The sequence below is a fragment of the Dermacentor andersoni genome, chromosome 11, assembly GCF_023375885.2.
Source record: "Dermacentor andersoni chromosome 11, qqDerAnde1_hic_scaffold, whole genome shotgun sequence".
NCBI classification, from domain to species: domain Eukaryota; kingdom Metazoa; phylum Arthropoda; class Arachnida; order Ixodida; family Ixodidae; genus Dermacentor; species Dermacentor andersoni.
Window position 1 is genome coordinate 103,480,670 of NC_092824.1, and position 23,446 is coordinate 103,504,115.

Sequence of the window (23,446 nt, forward strand, 5' to 3'; positions counted from 1 at the left end):
AGTCATGATCATAACCATAATCAATCAGCCTATTTTAGGTCAATTGCAGGATAAATGCGTTTCCCCCTCCCCAGTGATCTTCAGTTAAACACTAACGCTCCAGTAATTATAATAGACCACTGATAATCTTTCTTACGCATTACATGGTCGGCCCATTATGGCAACTCTTATTATGATAATCTTCACCAAAGGTGCTCTATTTTCCTCTTCTGCACTTGCCAATAAGAAGTTAAATAAAGCGCTTATTTCAATCACTGCAACCTTTAGACGCCGTGAAATCACGAAATAGTATTAAGCACTAGAAAACCGCTGCAACCTCCCTCCTGAAGTCGTCGCGAAAGAGAGTGAAAATGTGCATCATTTTAAGGTCATTACGTTTATACTGTATAGAGGGAACAACATTCCACATGACACATACAGAGTGCCCGAATCAACCAGATGTTCGACGAGGACCTGAGGACATACAGTCACGAGCAAAAGTCTGCGGACCAAAGGCGATACATTCTTTTTTTTTCACAGAATGGGCATTCCAGCTGAAATCAAGAGCTCTGAAGCCAAGTAGGTTGTCACTACGCAGCTCGTTATTTTCTAGATGCAACATAACAGCCATAAAAGTAATGTGTTCTAGTATCTTACGAATTGTGGATGTCAAAGAACCTGGCCTATAGTAATTTCATTGCAACGGTTATTTCCTTCGAAGTGCACCATGCAGTCATCAGGTATTACAGAAAATTTTAAGGAGGTTACGTAAATTTTATGTCAATACTTTGCCACCCAGACAACATATCTTTAAGAAAAACGTTTGATATACTGTCAGATCCAGGAGATTTCTTTAGATCAAGCTTCCGCAAAATACAAAGGGTGCCATCTTCACTTATATTCACTTGTGCGATCGGGTTACGAATGGGATACGATGGCTGGATGAGGAGGAGGAAATAAAGAGAGAAGGCAGGGATGTTAACCAGAAATGCGTATGGATGGCTACCCTACTCAGCGGGGTGGAAGAGAGGGAATAGAAAGATGAGAAGTGTGCATGTCAGGCCTTCCTCGAAAAAAACTGATTGAAAATGTGTAGAATTAGTGAGCAATTATAGAAGGGTCAACAAGGTATTTATCTCATATACTGAGATAGAGACATAACCATACACATACATGCGTACAGTATGCTTATGGAAAAATAAACAAACATTATCAAATTCTGCCATACGGTCGAATATACCATCTTGTTATCTGTCACTGACTCACAGGGTAGCTCCGCCATCTGCGACAAGCTCAAGACAAAAAGATGGCGCGATTCAACTGTGTCCAGAAGTACCCCTGGAAAACGAAATCATGGCATTACCTGGACTTGTGTTATTCTTGGCACTGGGGTGTTATTCTGGACACTGTCGAATTCCGCCACATTGTTCGACTCGCCATCTTTTACATCTCCGATCGGTTCTCCGTAATGGCGGCTCGCCATGTGTGATATTAGCTAAAAGCACAAACACATCGCGGAATTCAAATTAACAGTGTCCAGAATGAAGACCCTTCAGTACCGAACGACATCCCCGCATTACCTGGACAAAACCTGTTCGACACTTCACCTGAGCCAAGTTGCGGCTGATCTGCTTCCGTATGGTCTTCTTCATCGACAGGTGGCGCTCCAGGTGCCGGAAGTCGCGCTCCGTCAGAGCGTTCGGCTGAGTGCCCGCGCCGCCGCCAGGGGCGCCGGGCGTCTTGTCGGGGTGTCGATTCTGATTGGACTGCTGCTGCTGGTGCTGGTTGTTGTTGGGCGCGTGGTGCCGCGGCGCGGGCAGCGGGCTGTCCGACTCCTTGCGCCTCGACCGGGGCGAGTAGTCGTAGGAGCGCATGTCGCTGAACACGTCCCGGACGTGGGGGATTCGCCGCTCCATTGCGGGTTGTCACCGACTCATCGGCTCGTCCTCACAAGCAACAGGAGGTCGCCTGCACAAAAATAAAAACGTATTTTTTTTTTTAATTAGCCTTGCCAGTTTTACGCACAAGTGAGTCTATATACAGCACGCGAGACGGCAGAGAGAAAGAAAGAAAAACACAGAAAACCAGGGAGGCTAACCAGAAAGAAGTCCGGTTTCCTAACCTGCACGTGGGAGAGGGGGAAGGTAAAGGAACATAGGAAGCGAGAAAGAGAAGTAGCAAAACATAAATCCGCGGACGAAATTCTGAGGCGACGCACGCCATGGTCAGTACCCCGCTCGCCCGTCGACCGTAGGAAGGTAACAAACGCTTTGGCTGTCTTTAGAGCATACGTCTGTTGTGAACACTAGGAGTATATTTAGCGCTGATAGTGGCCGGCTGTCCACCATCTTGAAGCCAGTACGCAGCGCCTGCCTCTTCGTATAATAAACGGGGGCGGAGGTACAGGAGATGCGCGATTGTTGTTACAGCCGCAAGAGCCACCGATAGGGTTGTTGTGCTGGGCGACTCAATTATGAACGACTGTGAATTGATAAACTCGGCACCAAGCAAGGGGGCCGCACTGCTGAGTTTTTTCGCACCTTGGTAGCCCAGGCGGTAGACAGATCATTTGCAAAAATACACTCACAGTGTTTATAAAGCGTCAATGCTCTTCTCGTAGACTGATTAATCTTATACTGAATGTTTCATCTAACACGTGCTTGCTCGCTTGGTAATGGATTAAGTATGCGGGATTCCGAAAAGAATGTAACTTACATTAGATATGTTCGGAGAACAGGCAACTTGATTGGACGTTTCACAATCGACATAGTCTCCAAGAAGACACTTCGTACAAGAACGTTCTACGAACTCTCTATAGAGACTAAATGTTGTAGGAGTTTAAAGTATTCCGCGTTGAATACACGCTGTTCCTTATAAGGCAGTTACTTTTTTTCTTTTGTCTCTTCGCGCACTCATTAACCAGTGATTTAATCAATCAATCAATCAATTCTCTGTTCGTGTGTGAAGCACGGCCCTATGCCAAAGTCGACTACTATTTAAGCAGTTATTGCTCCTCTTGCAAGGAGATGCGTGTTCTTGCCCTTTTTTCCATTCAATCTGTTCGCCACTCCCGACTTCCATTTAACGTACGGCCTTGTAGGTTAAATCATTTCAGAAGTCAGGCTAGGCTTCGAGGGATTGCCGCACCTTCTGGCGGCAACACGAACATCTATATAGCCCTTTCTTCCCACGCTTCGAAGCTGCCCCGATACAATGATTTTATAGCTTATATATATATATACAAAGATCTACCTGTCCATCCATTCAAAGTCCTCGGTATTGTTCTACTCCGCTCCCTCTCCCCTTTTGTACTCAGTGAAGAGCGCTCTAAATGGAAACGCTCATTGCAGACGCTTGCCAGACTATTTCGTCTGGCACAATGGCAGCGGCAACGTCTGGTGCTTTTTGGCTGCGGCTAGTTCACTTTCGCGTCCTCTGGTGGTAGTTTTCTCAGCACAGAAAGCTTAGTTACCGAAGTAGAAGTGATCGAGCAAGCTGTACAGTGCGTTGTCAGCAAGCAAAAGAAAGCAACAAGCAGCCCTGTACGTCCCAAAATTTGCTAAATATCTCTATTTGAGGAGAAGACAGAAAAGAAAATGGCTACAATGGCGACGGAGAGGAGGAAGGAAACGGGAACAAACGCATGCGCACTTTCGATAAACACATGCGTTACACAAGCATTACGCGATTCGCTCTGCGGACCATGACCGAGCCTGCTCGCACGGTGCGCGTTCGCGATTGCTCAACAGAGCCGGCAAGATCACGCGTGCGGGCGCAGTCGAAGTGCCGAGTGCGAACCTAATTGGATTCCAGAGAGGGAGAAGCTCCGCCGGCAAAGAGAAAACAATATTTCTCCTCTACCCGAAGACAAAGAGCAATAAGTTTCAGTGCGAACATTTCGTGTCGGGCCCTAGGGAAGCCGAGAGACGACGGCAGGGAGAGAGAGAGAGAGATGGCAAGGCGGAGCATAAATAGACGAAATAAGAATAATACAAGGCAAGCAAAAAGCAACTGGTGGCAGCAACATCTGAAGAGAAAACGCGCGAAGAGGCCACGCTTCGCGTAGCACCGTAACTCCGAGGGCGTCAGTTTGTGAAGAGGCTGCAGCATGCAGGCAGCGTTTCTCAAGCGAATCGCTCCAGCACAGTGCCACACGGAGCAGACGAGAAAACGAAACGCCTTCTGCGGATCGTACCGTGCCCGCGCATTTCAAGAGCGTGGGCGGACCCCCCCCCCCCCCCACCCCCCCACTCCGCTCCCTAAGTATAGCTTCCGCACGCGCTGCAGTGCAGAACCGGAAGCGATGGGAGACAGGGCTGGCTTCCGGGCTGCTCTTGCGACTCCTCCTTATTATGCCTGGGGTATACTTCTTTCTTGAACGGGCGAGAAAGGCGGCCGTACGTGTAGAAGCAACGAGACGCCAAAGCAGCAGACGACGTGCCGTTTCGAATGAGAGCAGACGTCAGTTGCAGCGCGCCGGACGCACGACTATACAGACGACACTCACGCCGCCCACCGGCCTCTACGGATTCGAGCGAGTCGACAAGCAGCCAACGATACAAACGCCGCCGCTGCACATATCACACGAAAAAAATAAATAAGACAGATACCAGTACAGGGATGAGCGCGTTCCGTTTGCGGACGAATTCAGCCACAGTTTCTCTGTTCAGTACAGTTTAAGCTTGACACTTCGAGCGCGCACGTATTCGCCCCCACAGAGATCTGGAGGCGGTAGCGAACCGACGGTGTCCCCAAGAGAACCAGAAGCAGGACACAGCAGCAGCAGCACCGAGCGAAGAACAAGAAAACGAAACCAAACTACTATTGCGCGAGACGCGCGGACCGCACGAACAAAGCGGTGCGGGATAAGTGCCGGACGGGAAGGGAGCCAGCGAAGAAGGCTACTCCATTGTTTGAGGCCGGCGCCGCTTCTAGCGAGAGAAAGAACAGGCGGAGCCGTTCGACTGCTGCCCGCTGCACGCCCGCCTGCTTTGCTTATGCCGACGGTGCACTAGCTCGGCTGCCGCGTTGCTTCTGAAGCGCGGCTTGCCTACCCCGAGTGTCTCGCACAGTGGTCATGAAGACGATGCCGCCGCGCCCGGCGAACTTCGTGACTTGGCTCGGCTCGATAGTAGGCTGGCTGGCCTGCTTCTGCCGCGTCTAGCGGTAGCGTCGGTGCACGAACCACACTAACGAAAGTTCCCGAACGTTACCATCTTCAAATGTTAAAACGAACGCTTTCCAAAGCACCGTGCTGAGACGAACTTCCAAGCAGCTGACCAGTTTGCATTAGCGCATCAGTTAGAGAGAGCTAGCTTTGAGGAAAGCATGACAGTCAAAGCCCAGACTATGAACTGGCATCACATTCAAAACAAAACTTGGACACTGTATAGGGAGAGCACCTTGAAGTGCGGTGGGCAACAGACCTGGCCACGTGTCACGTGACTGACTTGAACCACAGCGGGCTGAAAGGGAAAAATTCTATCAGTTACTCTTCTAGCGTATCGGCGGATACCATCGTCAACCGTGGTTCGCCAGAAGTCACACTGACTCGGCCTTACAGTCCGAACGTTGATTTTTTACACTACTTTCGAGCAATGGCGCAACGAAGTAGACTTCCTAGTGCAGCGAAATACCGCTCGCTTAGTGATAAGGAAGCGAGCAGGAAGTAAAATAACGTGTTTATCTTTTTTTTTTTTTTTTTGCAACATGAAACTGAACTTTAGGCCATCCTGAATGATACGGCTCAACTAATTTCGTTTTAGTGCCACTCACAAGCCCATGAGTCACAGGTACTCTTGAAAATTGGTGCAGTCGACAGGTTACAGTGAATCGCGTCCTGTCGTCTGCGCCAGGCGACATCCGCCACTGGCCGCACCAGACGTGAATCTACGGCGAGTCACCATGCATTGTTCACAGCACTACTATACCGAGTGCTATCGTGTGCACGACAAGTGCTCTCCAGCATTCCAGTTCTTGCGCCGATGCTATCGGTTTAAGGACAAAGGGAGTGCTAGACGGTTAATTTTTGCGAGAGTGACCACATTTGAAACATTCAACTGTTTTTCAAAATACTCTACGAGAATGCTGGAGAAGAGATTAACATATGCGGCACGCAGATAACGCCGCAAAAGCAGGTGAAAGCCCTCAATTGTTTCTTCAGTAGCTTATGGTGAGCTGGGAGCCTTAGCTCGAATACGGCAGATAATGCGATGTGGACTAAACACTAGGAGAAACGAGGAACCCGTTCTATCTGACCAATCGCACCAAGAAGGCTTCTTCGGCTTGTCTTGGAAGGTGCAGCACAGAAGAGAAAAATGATGAGTAAAACGAAAGCAAGCAACAAATCCGAGGTCAGGCGACCGAAGTTGCTGCAAACTGCTTATGTCACGCACTAATAATCAGCAGTCTACAGGGAGGTTACTAGCAGGGTAGCTCAACACTACCATGCAGAGTGCTTTCTGTGATCAAACATAACTCTGAGTGCATGTCATCGCGAAGCCAAGCATTCTCGTATTGTCTGTTCGTAAGCGCGAAAAGGACTAAGTAGGTCTGCAGGCGCTTCTCTTCGCCGTTACGCCTGTGGCAATGCCGACACGTGCCGCTTCTCTACAACGCATGTTTGCAACCGGCCCACAGTCGGACAATATTTGTCCGCGCAAACTACGACTTCGCGTTTGCCGACCGACGGTTCCTTTCGATTAAGAATGTAGTCACAGCAGCCGCCTCACGCGTGTCGTTTGCGAAAGGCACAATGCTCTCCACGAGGCGAAAGGTGTAAGGGCACTGAACGTGTGATTACAACACCCGGCACACGCTCGAAGGCGCTCTTCTCGTGGAACAGAACGCAAACCGCTTTCTAAACACTGGCTACGCAATCCCAAAGTGCCCGTGTGTTGTATTCGGAAGCGGACAGACGTTAAGACAGAAATTTTGCCTGTCCGTACAGGTATTACCTTTTTTTTATGTGGAATAGAGATGACCTAGACATGAGCATCTGTGCTAGTGGCGCCATCTGTGATGCTGAGGTCAACCACAGCACCACATAACTGTAACTTTACTGCTTAACTAGTATCGCAATGACGGGCAGTCTGATGAGTATATTTACTACCGATATTGTAATACTGATGTGCATATTAATGGCAAATATTCAGTTCTTGTGGTGTTCTATACATACAGATATCCGTGCTGTGCTGTGTTACTTACGATTTAAGTATATTTGCTGTGTTATTTTCGCCATTGTGTTTTTCTTTTAGCCGTTTAGTGTTGCTTTTACCTCTGTGATGCTGTTTCTAACGTGCTTTGCTTCTGTAGTTATCTGTTAGCTGGAAGCGTGAAAATGCCTTTTTGTCATTCTAGTGTATTTGTATCCGTGCCTACTGTCTGCAAAGTAATCGGACAATCACTTATAATTAACATGTAGCTGAGCAGCTTTATGCGTTAGCCTAGCATTCTGTTATTCTTGAACGAAAGAAATCCAAGTTTTAAAAAGTTGAATGTCTGCGTTCTCAAGACAGATAGCTCCGAAACAGGAAAGAGGAAGTAATACATTCAAATGACTCAGGCTTTGTGACCGCACACAAAGAGCTTAAACGCAATGTTTCTTATTTGTTGTTCCTGCATTTCGCTTCACAGAGCGCTGCCCAGAGCGTCTAGGAAATTCATTCATTGCCTTATATTCGTTGTAAGCAGGGCAACCCGACTAGGTCATCATCTTATTTCAACTTCTTTAAAGCGGGAAATGGCAACCGCGTTTTTTTACATACGTAAAGTGCCAAGTTTCAGAAGTGACGAACTGTAATATAGCAGAGAATTACAAACCTAAAATTCCGCGGTCTGCAATACTTGTAGGCAATTACGCATAAAAGTTAAACGACTGAGAAAAAAAGAGGCTGCCAATACAGAGCCAGTAGAGCTTGACGAATAAAGTGGGCCGTAATTAAGCGCCATGAGTGTACTTGAGATTGAACGCCTTCGTTTAGACGTGGCGAGCTCTATGTACTTCTACACGCTTGATTGAAATTGCCAACTATTACTGCCGCAGCAATCAGCGAAAGAAAGAATCACTGAATCAAGAAAGATAATAAAGTGGCCCGGAAAGACTGAACAAAATATAAGGTTAAAACAATTCAGTGACCGTCTTCAACGTATAAAAACACCCGCGCAAAGCACACCCGCGCGGTGTCCCGCCGTACTACGCGCAGTAGACATTAGTCGTGCGGTTTTGCACATGGACATCAACGTCGTGCTGGGAGATCATTCCGTGTACGTAATTCTCTCCATCGTCTAAGTCAGTCGTCGTTGCCATTGCCGCCAGCTAGCGTTTCAGATTATGGAAGTAGATGCATATCCGAGAGCTGGTGAATTCTCCACGTACTGCAGGGCTGGTGACGCTCTATTGAATTTCGCCCCGCAATCTGAATGTGGCCGGCAGTCGTATCCGCGGCCTCGTAACAGGAACGCTGCAGTCGATGTGCCAATGCAGCGGGTCACGGCAGTCTCTTGCTGGGCGACTAGGTACACATATTTGTAGATGAGTAGAAAAACCAGCAAAGAAGACGCGTACACGAGGGAAGTGGACATAACAGACGCTGATCACACGAGCGCATTTTTTCTCCATGCCTATTGTTTTTGCACAGTAATGGGGCAAGCCCTTGTATAATCGAGCGGAAGCCTACAGCAGGTTTCTGTGTTACAGTTCTAGTGTTCTTTCATTTTTGTACCAAGAGGAAGCGTGAGTGACTGTGAGTGAACGCGCTGGTGTTTCCATACATCAAACCTCGCGCGTTGCTGGCAACGGCACTGCGCGAGCGCCCACTTTTGAGGTGGTGCCGTCTACTTCTGCGCCATACGATAACTTATCACCTATGGTCCTGTCTCAACTCAAAATATACACTTGACTTTCGTTCGTGTCCTTTCAGAATGGCGTGTCCCTTCAGAAGGACACGGGAGAAGGAGAGGACGCATCTACAGTCCTGCGCAAGATGCTCCGCCGTTCCGTTCTACAGAAGGAGCGCACGCGTTATACGTCGTACTTTATGTCCTTCGGCTCTGTATTATAAGTGAGACACTCAAGCTGACCTCCCGGTCAACCCAGTCTTCCTCTTCAGAACACTCTGCAGCGGAGTCGTCGAGCGCTTCCTCGACAAGCACTATAAGTTCCAAAGATCGACCATAAGAAGTGAAGCGGCGATGATGGCGTCGTCGGCGATTCGACCATGTCTGACCGACCGACGCGGCGTCTCCGCACAGCGGCGCTGCGGTACAGGGCCCGATAACTTCCGCTTTAGAATGGCCGCGCGGAGGCGTCAACGGCTGTTCGACAGGTTCTACTACACGATGCGTTCTTAAGAGATCGACAAGCGCGCAAGCAAAAAGGAAAACAACAACGGACCAGGGCGATAATGGCGTCGTCGTCGGCCGAGGGCATGCACGGTGACCCGTGCGTCGTCGCAGTCGCGGACATCGAGAGAGAGACGTCGAACGAACGGCGTTATTGCGGCGCGCGACCTCGAGACGGCGGCAGGCGGCGCATTGTGGGACAACCCTGGGAAGAGCAGGCCTACTATGGCGGTTATTTTCTCGCGCTTTTGAAGACGCCGCTAGCTAGCTCGCTCGCTCCTCGCCGTGACGCAACTAGTTCGCGCGCGTTTCTGGGCGGCAGAGCGACCGGCTGGCTTGCCCATCGCAAGCCGTCGGGGGGAGGCGGGGAGAGCGATCGGCTTGGCCGAGTCGTGATTGTATTGGCACGTACCGCGTTCTTCCGCGTTTAGCGCGTGCAGTTTTAGACACTCTCTTATAAAGAAGAGTCTGGGGAGCCTATTGCGGATATCGCCATATTTCGTCGCGTCGTCCAATGGGCGGCGTCCACGAATGGGCGGTGTCCACGCACGGGAACACAGCGCCGCGTATTCTTGATTGATCGACTGACTTACTCGTTTACGTCTCCGCTTATTTAAAGACCCAACATGCGAAAACAACACACGGAAGATGAGATACGAAAAAAGACAAATTGCGGAAAGTGCTTCAGATAATCAACTACCAATCTAATCCGATTCTGTATCTCTACTACGTGTGCGATGAAGACAGTTCTTGAACAACAACGCCATCGCCACTAACCCTGTCGTGTTCCGCCAATATGCGGAATTCCAGCAGCACGGAAATTTCACGCCAAAAGTTCGAAATGTGGCGACGGAATCCGTCCAGCCCACATGGGCTCGAAAGTCGTTTTGCAGACGCGCCAGCTTCGCCAAGGCACGTTTTCTTTTATCATCATTATTACCATACAGTCAAGCGGAAGCGGTGATGACCTTCCCGTGGCTCCGACGGGGTGTTTCACTAACGCACTCGTTATCGAGGCCACTATCGGCGCTGGATACATTTAGCCTCATCGCGTGGACGCCATGGCCGTGAGTGACTCATCCGCGAAAAAATGTAAGCGATGCGTTGAAAGCGGAAATCCTAGATGTCTTCGATGGATGGAGAGAGAGAGAGATGAAGAGGAAAGGCAGGGAGGTTAACCAGATATTAGTCTCCGGTTTGCTAGCCTACACTGGGGTTGGGAGATAGAGGTTAGAAAGAGGACAGAGAGGAAATGCTTAGAAAAGAAAGAAAAAAAGCACACACAGAGACACACACACGAAGGGCGTTCCAGTTAGAGACGTTCACAAAGGCCGGTAGATCGCAAGAAGCGCAGTAGCGCTTGCACGGCCTTCTTAAGTGACGTTGGATCCTCGCTGCGCGCTGTTTGCGAAAGCGCGAAACTATTGACGTCACTCACGCTTGTGCCGCTCGCCTGGGAAACGGAACAAAAAAACATACTATCCACGCTAGTGTAAAAGTCATATACATTTGCCACACGTTGAAAAGAGAGATTGAGATATTAGTAAAGTAAGGACAGGCAGGTTATCCAGGGGCACGCGTTCGGTTGGCTACCCTGTAATGTTGGCTACCCTGTGCTTCCTTGCCCTGTAACGAAGCGCGAAGGACGAGAGAAAAGAGTACGTCAAAGCGTAGGCTATACAAAGAGACTCTCGCAAGCCAGCTCATCGTTGCATGGCGCGATTGCCTACTGTTACAAAAGAAGTGCGAAAGTTAGCGGACCCACAGTTAAACTGCGTAATTATGGCGCAAAATGTATACTCAGGATGGCGCACATTAAGCTTTCATTGCCTTCTTCCACTCTCCTCCCCTCCCCGCCACTTTTTGGCTGCTGGCTGCCTTACCCGACTAGGCGGTACCGGGCATACACTGCAAACTAATTTGCACCCTTACACACTTTTAAAGGTATGAATTACTGTACAGTCCAAGGCAGCTAGCTGCGGCAGGTGATGGACGTAAGCGCAGACGTGAGCTCCAACATTAACGCACACCGGCCGCGAATGTGTGTGTGTGTATGTGTTTGTGCGTGCGTGCGTGCGTGCGCGCGCGCGCGCACTTACAAGGGTGGCAGTCTGGACACGTTGGTATTCGACAAGGAAAAACAAAAGAGCGCGACCAAGGCGGGCTCTGAAAAAAGGCACATGGACATAGCAAATTTTGTTAGTGTATTCAAGTGTCTTTTTTCACGCGCGTGTCTAGTTCGCACTCGACTCTTTTCTGTTCGTGGTACTTGTCACCAGAGCATAGTTTTTTTTATTCTTATTTCACAGCAGCGCGGAGTTAAGGGCACTGCCAGTCGATGGTAAATGAGCGACAGTCGACAAAGTAAAACTATTCCATCTTGGGTTTTATTTCAAATACTCCATTAGCCCTTCGTGATTGGTCAGAATTTTTCATGCCACCCCTATTTTGCCTGTCGCCGCTTGACAAACAGGCAAAATGTGCGGAGGCTGCAAATTTTTTCACCAATCACGGAGGGCTAATCACGAATTTGGAATAAACTCAGAATGTAATAGTTCGACGTTATCGCGACCCTAATGCCCTTCTCGATGACGCCGGCTACCAGGACAATACGGCATAAGAGGGAACTCATGGGTTAGCTTGTGTTAGTAAGACACACCTCTACAATCGCAGAACGACCATTAAGAGGTTAGGCAAATCAGAAGAGATCCAAAGACGGGTGAGTACGCTCTCAAGTTCCTGCACTCTCTGACCATTTCATGGCTTCTGACAGTGCCTACTCCGTTCTAAATATAATTTTTACGAGCAAAGAAGGATTACGTTGCGTTCTACTCGAATCAAGGACTAAATTTTTAACAAGTTTTGAAAAGATTTCCTGCACAAAAACGGCCCAAAGATGGACTTTTTTTTTCTCTTTTCTCTCTCAGTCTCTTTTTCTTTTAATTCGCGACCTCTCTCGGACGTACCGACGCTGCGCTTTCCGCGCGAAATTCAAGAAACGAAACTTTGCCCTTCACTTTCTGAGAGCAACAATACACCTTCTGCCAAATGAATGTGGCGTTTTGTTGCTACAGAAATAGAGCACGGCACCGACCACCGTCATGACTGATGGTGGTCTGACTATGACTATATGCTACCTGACTATGACTATGAATAGTCACTGACTAGTGACTATGGCCTGACCAGTATTAATAGTCACTATAATCCCTAGTCAAGCCATTGAATGTAGGTAGTTTACACATGACGTCACGGACGGAGCTTCGCGCCATGGTAGCACCTGAACATGGCGGCGTCGATCACGTGTGTGCTCCATGTTTTCACACGTACATCGTTTTGCCCTTTTGACGGTGGCGCTCAGTGGTTATGGTGTTGGGCTGCTGAGCACGAGGTCGCGGGATCGAATCCCGGCCACGGCGGCCGCATTTCGACGGGGGCGAAATGCGTAAACACCCGTGTACTTAGATTTAGGCGCACGTTAAAGAACCCCAGGTGGTCGAAATTTCCGGAGTCCTCCACTACGGCGTGCCTCATAATCAGAAAGTGGTTTTGGCACGTAAAACCCCATAATTATTTTTATTGTTTTTTGACGGTGGTTGTTCCTTTAAGCAGATCGTCGCTGCTATCAATTTGACGCTCTGCGTAAGACGTGCCTGTCGTGCTGGGACGTTCCTTGTACACGCAGCTTCGCGACTACCTAGTATGCCAAGATGGCGGCCACTGTTACGTGAATGCGAACCACCCCACTTGCAGCTTCTGTAGATACTACCGTCTGAGTTACCACTAGTAATTCTTGTAGAAAACTTAACCGATTGTTCACCGCGCCAGTTCCTTTCGGGCACATTTTATATATAAATACTTGCCCCGCACAGTTGACGCAGGTCAGTTACCTGGCTCTGCGTCTTGGTTGCCTCGGCCAGCGGCGCCACTCCCAGTAGAGCAGATAATTTCAGACCGCATCCAACTTTTACTCAGCCAAGCAGATATTATGATGTCACGACCTGCTTAGTACTTGTATTTCGAAAAAAAAAAAACATATTTCAACAAATGGCAATGCGAACATTGCGGCCTAACGATGACGCACCGATACTACTATGACAATGGGGTCCCAGCAGCTGCGCACTATCAACAGGGCTGGTGTTTACAATTACGAGACCTACGGTGTTAGGTCTCGTAAGACCTACCGGTATAAGACCTGCCGAACACCGTAGATCTTAAAATTGTATCTGGCACCACATTGTTTAGCACTTTCTTTTCTTGAAGAGCTTGGGTGACGTTAGCTGATTAGATTATGGGTTTTAACGTGCCAAAACCACTTTCTGATTATGAGGCACGCCGTAGTGGAGGACTCCGGAAATTTCGACCACCTGGGGTTCTTTAACGTGAAATCGACGTACAAAGGTGTTTTCGCATTTCGCCCCCATCGAAATGCGGCCGCGACCTCGCGACCTCGTGCTCTGCAGCCCAACACCATAGCCACTGAGCAACCACGGCAGGTGGCGTTAGCTGGGACACCGTGTATTATTACATAAACCAACGGAGAACAGAGGCAGTTACGCATAAAGACATTTTCGTATAAACATATGCAATGTCGGAAACATGCAAATTTTTGGCTACTGTTATCAGTGCGTGCGTGCGTGCGTGCGTGCGTGCGTGCGTGCGTGTGTGTGTGTGTGTGTGTGTGTGTGTGTGTGTGTGTGTGTGTAATATATCTAGTCGCTTGCACTTTCAAACAGAGCCTTCGTTGTTGCATCGGCATTCCTCGCGGATGCTGATCATACCATTCATCAAGAATTGTCATTAAGACGGAGCAATTGTGGCGACCACAGAACCTTTACGTACACAGAACTCCCTACATACCCAATTTATCCTACTCTTCTTCGACACAAGGTTAAAGATCATCATGTACTACTGCGATCACACACGGACAACAGAAGTAGAAAAGGACAGGACGCGCGCAGATATTACAAGATGAACTTCCAGCGACTGGCCGAACTTGCCGCTCTACTGCAAGGTTAAAGACCTTCGCGAGTAGAAAGAAAATTAATACGGACTGACACCGTCGTGCGAGCGAGGCAACGACGCCGGTCGACCTGCTTCCTTCCAATCCAAAGCGTTCAATCCAATCGGCTTCAATCCCAAGCGGTTGCATCCCCGTCGCGTGAGATCAGTTTATTAGAGAAGGACGAGGGCCGTATTCGTGGACGAATGCGGTACACACACCCCTGGAGGCGCTCCGCGACGTTTCGCGTCGCCGCGTCGTATAAGACGCGGGAGCCGCACCATTAAGCACACGGAGAGGAGCGCCGCCAAAGAGCCGAAGACAAGGCGAGAAAGAAAGAACGAAAGAGAGAAAGAAGGAATGGAGGAAGCAAGGAGGAGGCAGCGGTGCGGCAACTTTGCTGCAATGAAGGCCTTACGCACGCCGAGGACCGCGGATGGGCCGACGGCTATACGCCTGCGAGGCTCCGACGACGACGAATCGATGTTCGCAGCTGTCTTCTTTTTTGTTTCTCAGTTTGCATATCTTTTGTTTTGTTTCCCAGGCTCGCCCAACTGCGCGTATGCGTGACAGTGGATCATCGACATTTCTTGCGCCACGTTAGTTACACGGGGCCGCCTTTACTCGGCGCGTCCGACGCCCAAAGGCGTGACGTCGCGGCGGCTCGTATATACGGATGAGTCACTGGATAGCTTTAGAAATAGTGAAGCCGAGCGGCTTTCGGGGTAACCCCCCCCCCCCCTCCCCGAAGAGTAGGATAAATGACACTGCGCATGCGCAGAAACAGAACTCGGCTTGGTTTCTTTTCTTCTTTCTATTTTTTTTTAAATAAATGACGTTTTACGTGCCGAAACCAAGATATAATTATGAGATAAGCCACAGTGGATTAATTTTGACAACCCGGGGTACTTCAACGCGCACATGAATTTAAATACGTGAGTGTTCTTTTTTTTTTTGCATTTCGCTATCATCGAAACGCGGCCGCCGTGGCCGGGTCGAACCCGGTACCTCGAGCTCAGCAGAGTAACGCTGTAGACTTAAGGTACCACGTTGGATTCGCGTTCTATCGTGTTGGGGGCGGTTATAACGTTCGCAGACATTATGCCTAGATTTGTAGAACTAGCAATCATCGGTTCTGCGCAAGGGTGGGACAATTTTAATCAAGTAATCATCATCATCTTCTTCAGCAGCAGCAGCAGCCTTTTTTTATGTCCACTGCCCAGCATGAAGACCTCTCCCTGCGATCTCCAATTACCCCTGTCTTCTTGCGCTAACTGGTACCAACTTGCACCTGCAAAATTCCTAATTTCATCATCCCATCTAGTTTTCTGCCGTCCTCGAATGCGCTCCCCTTTCCTTGGCACCCATTCTGTAACTGCAACGATCCATCGGTTATCTACCCTACTGATTACATGGCCTGCCCAGCCCCATTTCTTTCTCCTAATGTCAACTAGAATATGCGCTATCCCCGTTTGCTCTGATCCCCACCGTTCTATCGCTCTTTGCGCGGTCCTTAACTTGTTCTTGAGCTTCTTTGTTAACTTCCAAATTTCTGCCCTATAAGTTAGCCCCGGTAGAATAACATGATTCTACATTTTTCAACGATAGTGGTAAGCCCCAGTTAGTTTTGGGAATGCCTGCCTTTTGCACTCCAAACCATCTTTATTCTTCTGTAAATTTCCTCCTCATGTTAAGAGTCCCCTGTGAGTAATTGACCTAGATGAACGTATTCCTGTAGAAGAGTACGTTTATCTAGGCCAATTACTCGGAAGCAGTATGACCGGTGAATTCGTATACTAGAATTCTCACAGTTATGCAACGTGTTCAGCCTTCATGGGCTTCCAAGCTGACGTCTGCTGCTTCCAGGACTCACTGGCTTCAGCCGCGGGCGCTAATACTTCAAAACATGCAGTAATAGTTAGGTGGTTTCGTGCTGCTTACTTTAACGCATTTTACGATACCCTTCCAATTATCCTACACCATGCCCAGCCTTTCTTACAAGAACATAGCTGTCCTGTGCTCTTGGATGGCCGAAACTAACGCACATCGTCGAACGTAACCTGTGTCAACCTAACGCGACCAAATTGACAGGACTACACGATCATCTTCGAGCCGCTCAAGACGTCATGGAGGTGGCCGCCTGCGGCGACTGGGTGACGTCGCCACTTCATACGAGTCGTAATAAAAGTGGGAGGCAAGGGCGGCGTCTCCTTGTAGCGAAACATTCGCAAGGCTGTTTGGCTGTGCGAATGCTGCCTCCGACGACGCGGGCGTTTGCGCGACTCTCTGCATTCCAACGACGCGCAGAAGTCGTAACGAGCTTGAGATGACAGTCGTAACAGCGCTTAACTATCACCGCTATACAACGTGCCGTTATTGCAGGAGCGTTTATCCTCTTTTCGGCGAAACGTACTTCTGCCCATTTAGAAGCTCCTCGGTGGAGATTCGAAGGAAAACGTGAAGGAAAGCCCACAGGTTCCGTGAGGGAGAGAGAGAGCGAGAGAGAGATAATAGGAGGAAAGAAGAAAGCCTTAACAGCACAGCGAAAGACAGTACAAAACAGTACAAAACATACATAACAGTACAACAGTGCATAACAGTACAAAACAGCACAGAGCGGACTAGACCAGACAAGATTAGACAAGACTAGACTAGACCAGACAAGACAAGACAAGACAAGACTAGACAAGACTAGACAAGACTAGACAAGACTAGAACAGACGGATAGAGGCATACCACTAGACAAGACTAGACTAGACAGACCAGCTGGACAGAGGCACACAAAGAGAAACCGCAGTAGGATTGAGCTAAAGAAGACAAACTAAACAACTTTCACGAGCAGTATATTCGCAGGCCGTAAACCCCGAGGTTCGTCGTGATGCTCAAGGTGATGTCAACACGGCCGAACGCCGTCATAAGGAAACATGCGGCCGCTTAACGGGCTTGTTCGCCGCTCCTCGAAGCGAATCGCCGCGCACGTTATGTTTGCTTTCGATCTGCGCTGATAGGATGCGGGCATATATTATAATACGGAGGAGCGACGATTCGGACTCTGCGAGGCCACCTTGACCCGCTTAATGCGCGGCTGTGCACACGTGACGCGTCATTAGTCACCACTTACCTCTCGTTAGCCTTCGCCGTTATGCTCCGCAAAGAAGTGTTTTTCTCGCAAGAAGATGCCGCGAGGGAAAAAACGCGAAATTTCCGTCCTGCGTCGAGCGTAGCGCCGTAGCACGTGTCGCGATGACATTTCGAAACAATCGAGATTCATCACGTGCTGCAGAGCATTGCACAGGATTGACGCATTGACGTTCCGCGTGAGGCCTTCCGCACATTGGGCTTCTTCGATTTTTGGAGTTCTGGCAGCCCGCTGCCAGCCAGACGGTAGCCAGCTAGTGCCGGTCCTGATGGGAAGTCAACGTGAGGTGGGATCCTAAGAAAACCCGAAGCCGCCCGAAGTTTGCAAAATCGAACACTTGGACAGCTGACCGCGGGATAAACGTAAACATGCTATACCAGCATGTCAGCGGCCGGTCTGGCCGGCGCGCTCTCGGCGTAGTCGGTCTATTTATGTGTTCCCAGCTTGAAAATATACAGCTGTATTCATGAATACGATCACTTTTGCGAGATTTCGCGCGACTGGGCATCTCACTTTGCAGAGCGTAACAAAAGGCCTGCGACGCGTCCGATGCCAAGACGCAAAATCGCACCTAAATAATCGCGAAAGCGATCGCTCGAGGATGCCTCGAGCGATCGCTTTCGTCCCTTTGTTTAAAATTTTGCTGACATTGCTTGGCGCACATTCTTCGAGAAATGTGTGCCAAGATTAACTCAGACATTTACACCTGTACTGGAGCTGTGATTCTGATTTGAGATAATATTTTAGTCATATTGCATGCTGATCAAAGCGCTCTTAGCTGTAGTCATTTATACACGTTTCATAATATTTTTTGTACGTTCCTACATTTACTAAAAGCAGCTTTAAGTGTTGGCTGTGATAATGTCTTCAGAGTTGCATAATAAATGGAAATGCAACGTTTTTCCATAACGTGGCTACTTTTTTGGCTACATTTCTGTATGTGGCCAGAGTTGGCTACTTTGCTGGCTACTTTCCCAGATTTTTTGGCTACTTTTCACATTTTGGACCTGGCAACCCTGGTCATTATATGCGCTTCGGATGATAAAAATTTTGTCTCCACCGTCAGTATTATCTGCGCGCAATAATTGTTATTCTCGAGCGCGGATAACGAAACAGATATATTCTTTCACTTATTGGTGCGACGGCTTCGCTAGCTTATCTCACAAAGTGGCTGATCGATGAACGATTTCATTAACTCACCGACCGCCCAATCGCTCGATCAGTGTAGTGGTTGTTGCACCCTTTTCGTCCATCTGGCGTCAACGTTTTGCACGGCTGCTTTCTTGCGTACGACGAATTCTTGACTACCTGATCGCCTTTCCGTTGGTCCTGTTGCTGTAGAACGAAGCCGCAGATTTTATTCTGTTCCGTTGAAAGCAGCGGATGATCAAATTTCATTCCGAGCCCACCAATATATATCTGAAGTGAAGTGTCGGGTTTTACGTGCCAAAACCGCGATAACATTATGAGGCACGCCGTATAGTGGGGGAGTCTGAATTAATCTCAATCATCTATAGAGGGTTCTTCAATGTGCACCAATGCACAGTACACGGGCGTTTTTTTTTAGCATTTAAACCTCATCGAAATGCGCCACCAATGTGGAGCGACGATCTTCGTAACCCACTGTTATCGTGGTCTAGCTGAACACACCAAATCTGTCCTGTTCGTCTCTCCGAACCCCCTTGCCAGACGTTTATTGGGAGGCGGAACCTGTCTGGCACTCGGGTAGGAACACGAGCACAGTCTCAGTCAAAAAGCGTTGCACAGCCACTGCATGCGTGACTCAACCTGGCGTATAATGCGCGTACTGGGTCGGGCGAGGAAGTGACTCGAATCGAATCCTATTTGTGAGTGAGGTGGGGCATCTCTCGGTCTTTCGCAGAGGAAGCCACCGATTCGCACATAAAAGTAGCTTGGACTCAGCAGAGAAGATGGAGCCACACGTATGCAACGACCATATAAAAAGATAAGATACACGGATAGCTATGTTCTACTCCACAGGCAGGCGCAGCGGTTGCGTTAGTTATTCTTGCGCGGCGTGGTTGGGTAGGCAGACTCAGTTCACCGCACTGCAACGTGGCCAGGGCGCGCTACACTTAATGACACTTCGACGGACCCCCATCGCTTTTTGTGTACCCCTTCTCCGCGTCCCATCCGCACCTCGCTTCGCTTTCTGATCTCGGCGTATCGTGCCTAAGCGCGACCAAATCCCAAGCCCCTCATCAATGACCAATTCCTTCTCAACATAAAAAAAAAAAAAAACGCGTCCGACCAGTTGTCCTTACGCCCGCCCGCGCGCGCGCTGGCTCCAGCAGCAGCATCCCGACCGAACCAGCCCGCTTTACGCACGGCCGCGTTATCTCTGGCCCGAATCTCCGAGGCGCGATTAAGCGGCGCCTCCCGATTTATCGCGTCTTTTTTGTCTGACTTCGCGATCGTCTACGTATATATCGGCGAGTCTGGGCAGTAAAGGCGCCGGCCAACCGTCCTGCCCGCCTGCCTGCCTGCCTGCTTGGCTGCAACGCTGTACTAAAGTGTCGTTTCACAAGTTCAGTTGCAGTGCGACGGGGGGCAGCTTGGAAGCCGAGGAACGCGAGGTCCCGCAGTGCCCGGGGCATTCGCTCAAACATCGGGGCGAGCAAACCGCTTTGGCACCGCTCGACAAACTGCAGAAGGGCGGCCGTCTCAAAATCCAGTTTATTTTTCTTTTTTTTTTCGCGCCATTGTCACCAATACGTGGTTATACAAGCTACGCGGTCGTCGGTATCTGTAGAGTGAGAGAATTAGCGAGAGAAAGTCGAGTCGAATGCGGTCAATGGCCTCCTTGGATGTTGTGTCATTATCGATGTCTCGCGCGTATGGGCAGTAATCAATGGACGGAACAGTAGTTCATAGTAAGAAGTAGGCAAGCAATGGAGTGATTATTAGTAACCGGTGTATGTAGCTGTCAACATTTTTCTGTGTAGTTTGGCGATCGTGCACGCTTCATATATGTATTTCAATAATAGTCAGTACTAGTGAGCAGTCAATGGACTGCAGTGCCCATAGTCAGGGCACAATAGTAGTCAACAGAATCAACACTGGTGAGTGGAGTCAATAGGAATGGTAATCAACGGATGTTATAGTCAGCAACGTCTTCGGGTGTAGGTTGTGATCGCCAATGCTTTAAAGATGTAGTTCAACAGCAATCATTAGTAGCAAGCAGTCAATGGACAATAGTGCTAATTGTGCCGGCAGCCAGTATTCACTAGTAGTCAGTAAAATCAACAATTTCTAGCATCCACGATCGTAAAACTACACAGGAATGTTGACTGCTGCATCCACTGGCTACTGATCACTCCATTGGTTGCTTACTTCTTACTATGAACTACTATTCCGTCCATTGATAACTGTCCAACTATATGCGTGAGACATTGATTGGCAGTGGGCTCAACAGGAGTAGCAGCCAATGATTCTAGCAGTCAACCACCCTTCGTGGACGTCTTTCGCGATCGGAAAGACCACCTGAACGTAATTCAATAGTAGTCAATGAATCCAATAGCAGATAATGGTCTGATTTTAATAGACGGTAGTTACCAACAGTGTAAAGGAACGGTATTCAACAGTCCGTATTCAGTGGAGTAAGCGTTAGCAGTAGTAGCGAATAGATGTAGCAATGAAGGTTTGTGAACGAAGCAGAACACCTGGAAGACGCGCTCCGCCACGACACACGATGTCAGAAAGCATCGCCGCTCCCGCCCTCGGGCCGCGGGCAAACCTAATAATCGGGCCACGACGCGAAAATACAGCGATAAATCAAAAAACACCAAACGCGCTTCCTTCTTCTTTCCCTCGTGTATTGCCAGGTAGTGTATACCATTAGCTCTTCGGTCCTTGCCCGACGAGCTGCTTGGGCGACGTCGTGTGCGCAGCAAGGCAGCGAACGGTTGTTTTCGTATTCGGCCAGCCCCACGTGCCCACTCCGTCGACGGCGAGTGCGTGAGCTACGCGTTCGTCCTCGCTAATTGTGTGCAGCAGTGGGGAAGCTAGAGCTGCAGTAGGGTTCTTTTGTTTTTTTTTGCTATAGCTACTGAACCCACGAGACTGCTCCGACTAATGACAATGTATCCTTGGTAAGCACGTGCGTTTGCATCGACGTCGGTCCACGGACGCCTTATAGTGTACTCTACCTTCCTGCACATTTCTGTCGTTCTGCCTGTCCCAGAGTACGTGGCTGTCATTGGGCGTCTTATAGCTTACACGATTCCTGCAGATGTCTGCCTTTTGGCTGATCTAATCTTGTAGACGCATCGCGGGCGACATAATGTTAGAAGTGCAGTATAACAAAATCTAAGGATCCCCCCCCCCCCATATTTGGTCCCATTACTATATCTGGGCTGACAACACAACGCCTGCAAGGTATGTGCCCGTATGGGCTGTAGACAATCGATGTACTAGATTGTTTAAACTGTACACATTAGAATGCGCAAAAGCATTACAGACCTTATGGATAACTGCACTAGAGAAACGCCTGCAGGCTACCTAGAATTGAAAAATAAGTTCTTTTGTAAACGCTTATAACCTTCCCGATCTCTTGTTCCCTCGTCTCTATCAATTAACATTTTTTTATTATCCTTGCATACAGAAATACAGAAAAAAAGGCTGTCAGTGCAAACTTCACAACATTTTAAGCACTCCGGAACGGTGCATACACGCGACATTCGCAGCGAAACCATGTTGCACAAAGGGTTTCCAGCAGAACGTACTTACACGGACAGAAAGGGTCGAGGACCAGCTCGTGTCGTCGTCTTTTTCTGTCCCTGTCAGTACGTTCTGCTGGAAACCATTTGTGCCATGCGCAACCAACGAGAGCTCAGGCGAACACTATTCCGAAATCGCATATCGCGCCGCTGTCTAAGAGCAGAACAACATAATGCCAGCAGACGACACATTGCCCATAACCTACACGTTCACAAATCTCGCCCCAGGTTAATTTCCTATCGTGTTCTTGCGGTCCACGAATTCCCTAACGGGGTCTACACAACCTTTTAATCGAGAATAGCCGATGAAAAGTGTAATGTAAAGCCACTGGTTCGCCAGGTGTGCACACAGTCAGAGACGTCTGCAGACTGATTGAACTGTCTAAACAACTTTCGAAGGGGCGGTCGGTATCGCGATTGGCCTGTCGATGCATTTCCAGCACGCGAGCGACTAATCTGCTGTCACAGTCCGTACATAGCGTACGCCTTCGGCAATAGTAACATACAGTGCACCACCTGACTAACAGGAGAGACGGACACAAGTTCTGGCTCATTCGAATTTCTTAGGACCATTTTTTGGGAAGTTCGATATGCGCTAATAGAGTGCTTTCCTTGTGGTTGTGCGACATTATACTTTAGTGCACCATGTCATAGTGGAGACGATCAGAGTGAGTTATGAATTCATAATAAAACGATTAAATGTTGACGTAAGTAAAAGCTTAAACAGTGCTAGAAATATCATATATGACAGATAAAGACTTGATCAAAACATCTAAAGGACAACCTGCATCAGACCTGCATGCTTGAAAACAAACAGGTATAATACAAGCAATAACAGAAAAAGACAATTGCTATCTTCACGGTTCGCCTCCTTCGAGCAAAACCCTTTGAAAAGCAATTTCTTGTTTCTGAATTCGGCCGCGTCTATTGATTTCACCTGAAGCAAAAATTAACTACCATAGAGTTCGTCAAATGTTTTTTTTTTTTTTTTCGCATAGCATGTGACGCAGCGCTACACCTTCGTGACGTCACGTTATGCAGCTGAAAGCGAGACGAACGAAAAAGGCACGTTCAACTGCCATTAGTTAATTACCCTCCTACGATATTGTCACCTGGTAGTGACGTATAAAGAACACAGTAGCAATACTGTGAAAGACTAAACTAACTTTTATCGGGCGAACCTGTGCCCACAAGAACAGGTTGCGTTAAAGAACGACGACAGCGGCGAACACGGTCGGCGATCGTCGA

General features: G+C 48.7%; 1 protein-coding gene across 3 annotated transcripts in view; it reads right to left on the reverse strand.

Annotated features, from left to right (window-relative positions):
* LOC126539207 (uncharacterized) overlaps positions 1-23,446 on the reverse strand; it is a 161,083-nt gene that overhangs the window by 6,308 nt on the left and 131,329 nt on the right. For all 3 annotated transcript variants that reach the window (XM_050185956.3, XM_055075248.2, XM_050185955.3), the window contains exon 3: positions 1,587-1,947. In XM_050185956.3, the coding sequence (XP_050041913.1) occupies positions 1,587-1,895 (309 nt within the window). In that variant the 5' untranslated portion in view covers positions 1,896-1,947. The remainder of the gene's footprint in view (positions 1-1,586; positions 1,948-23,446) is intronic.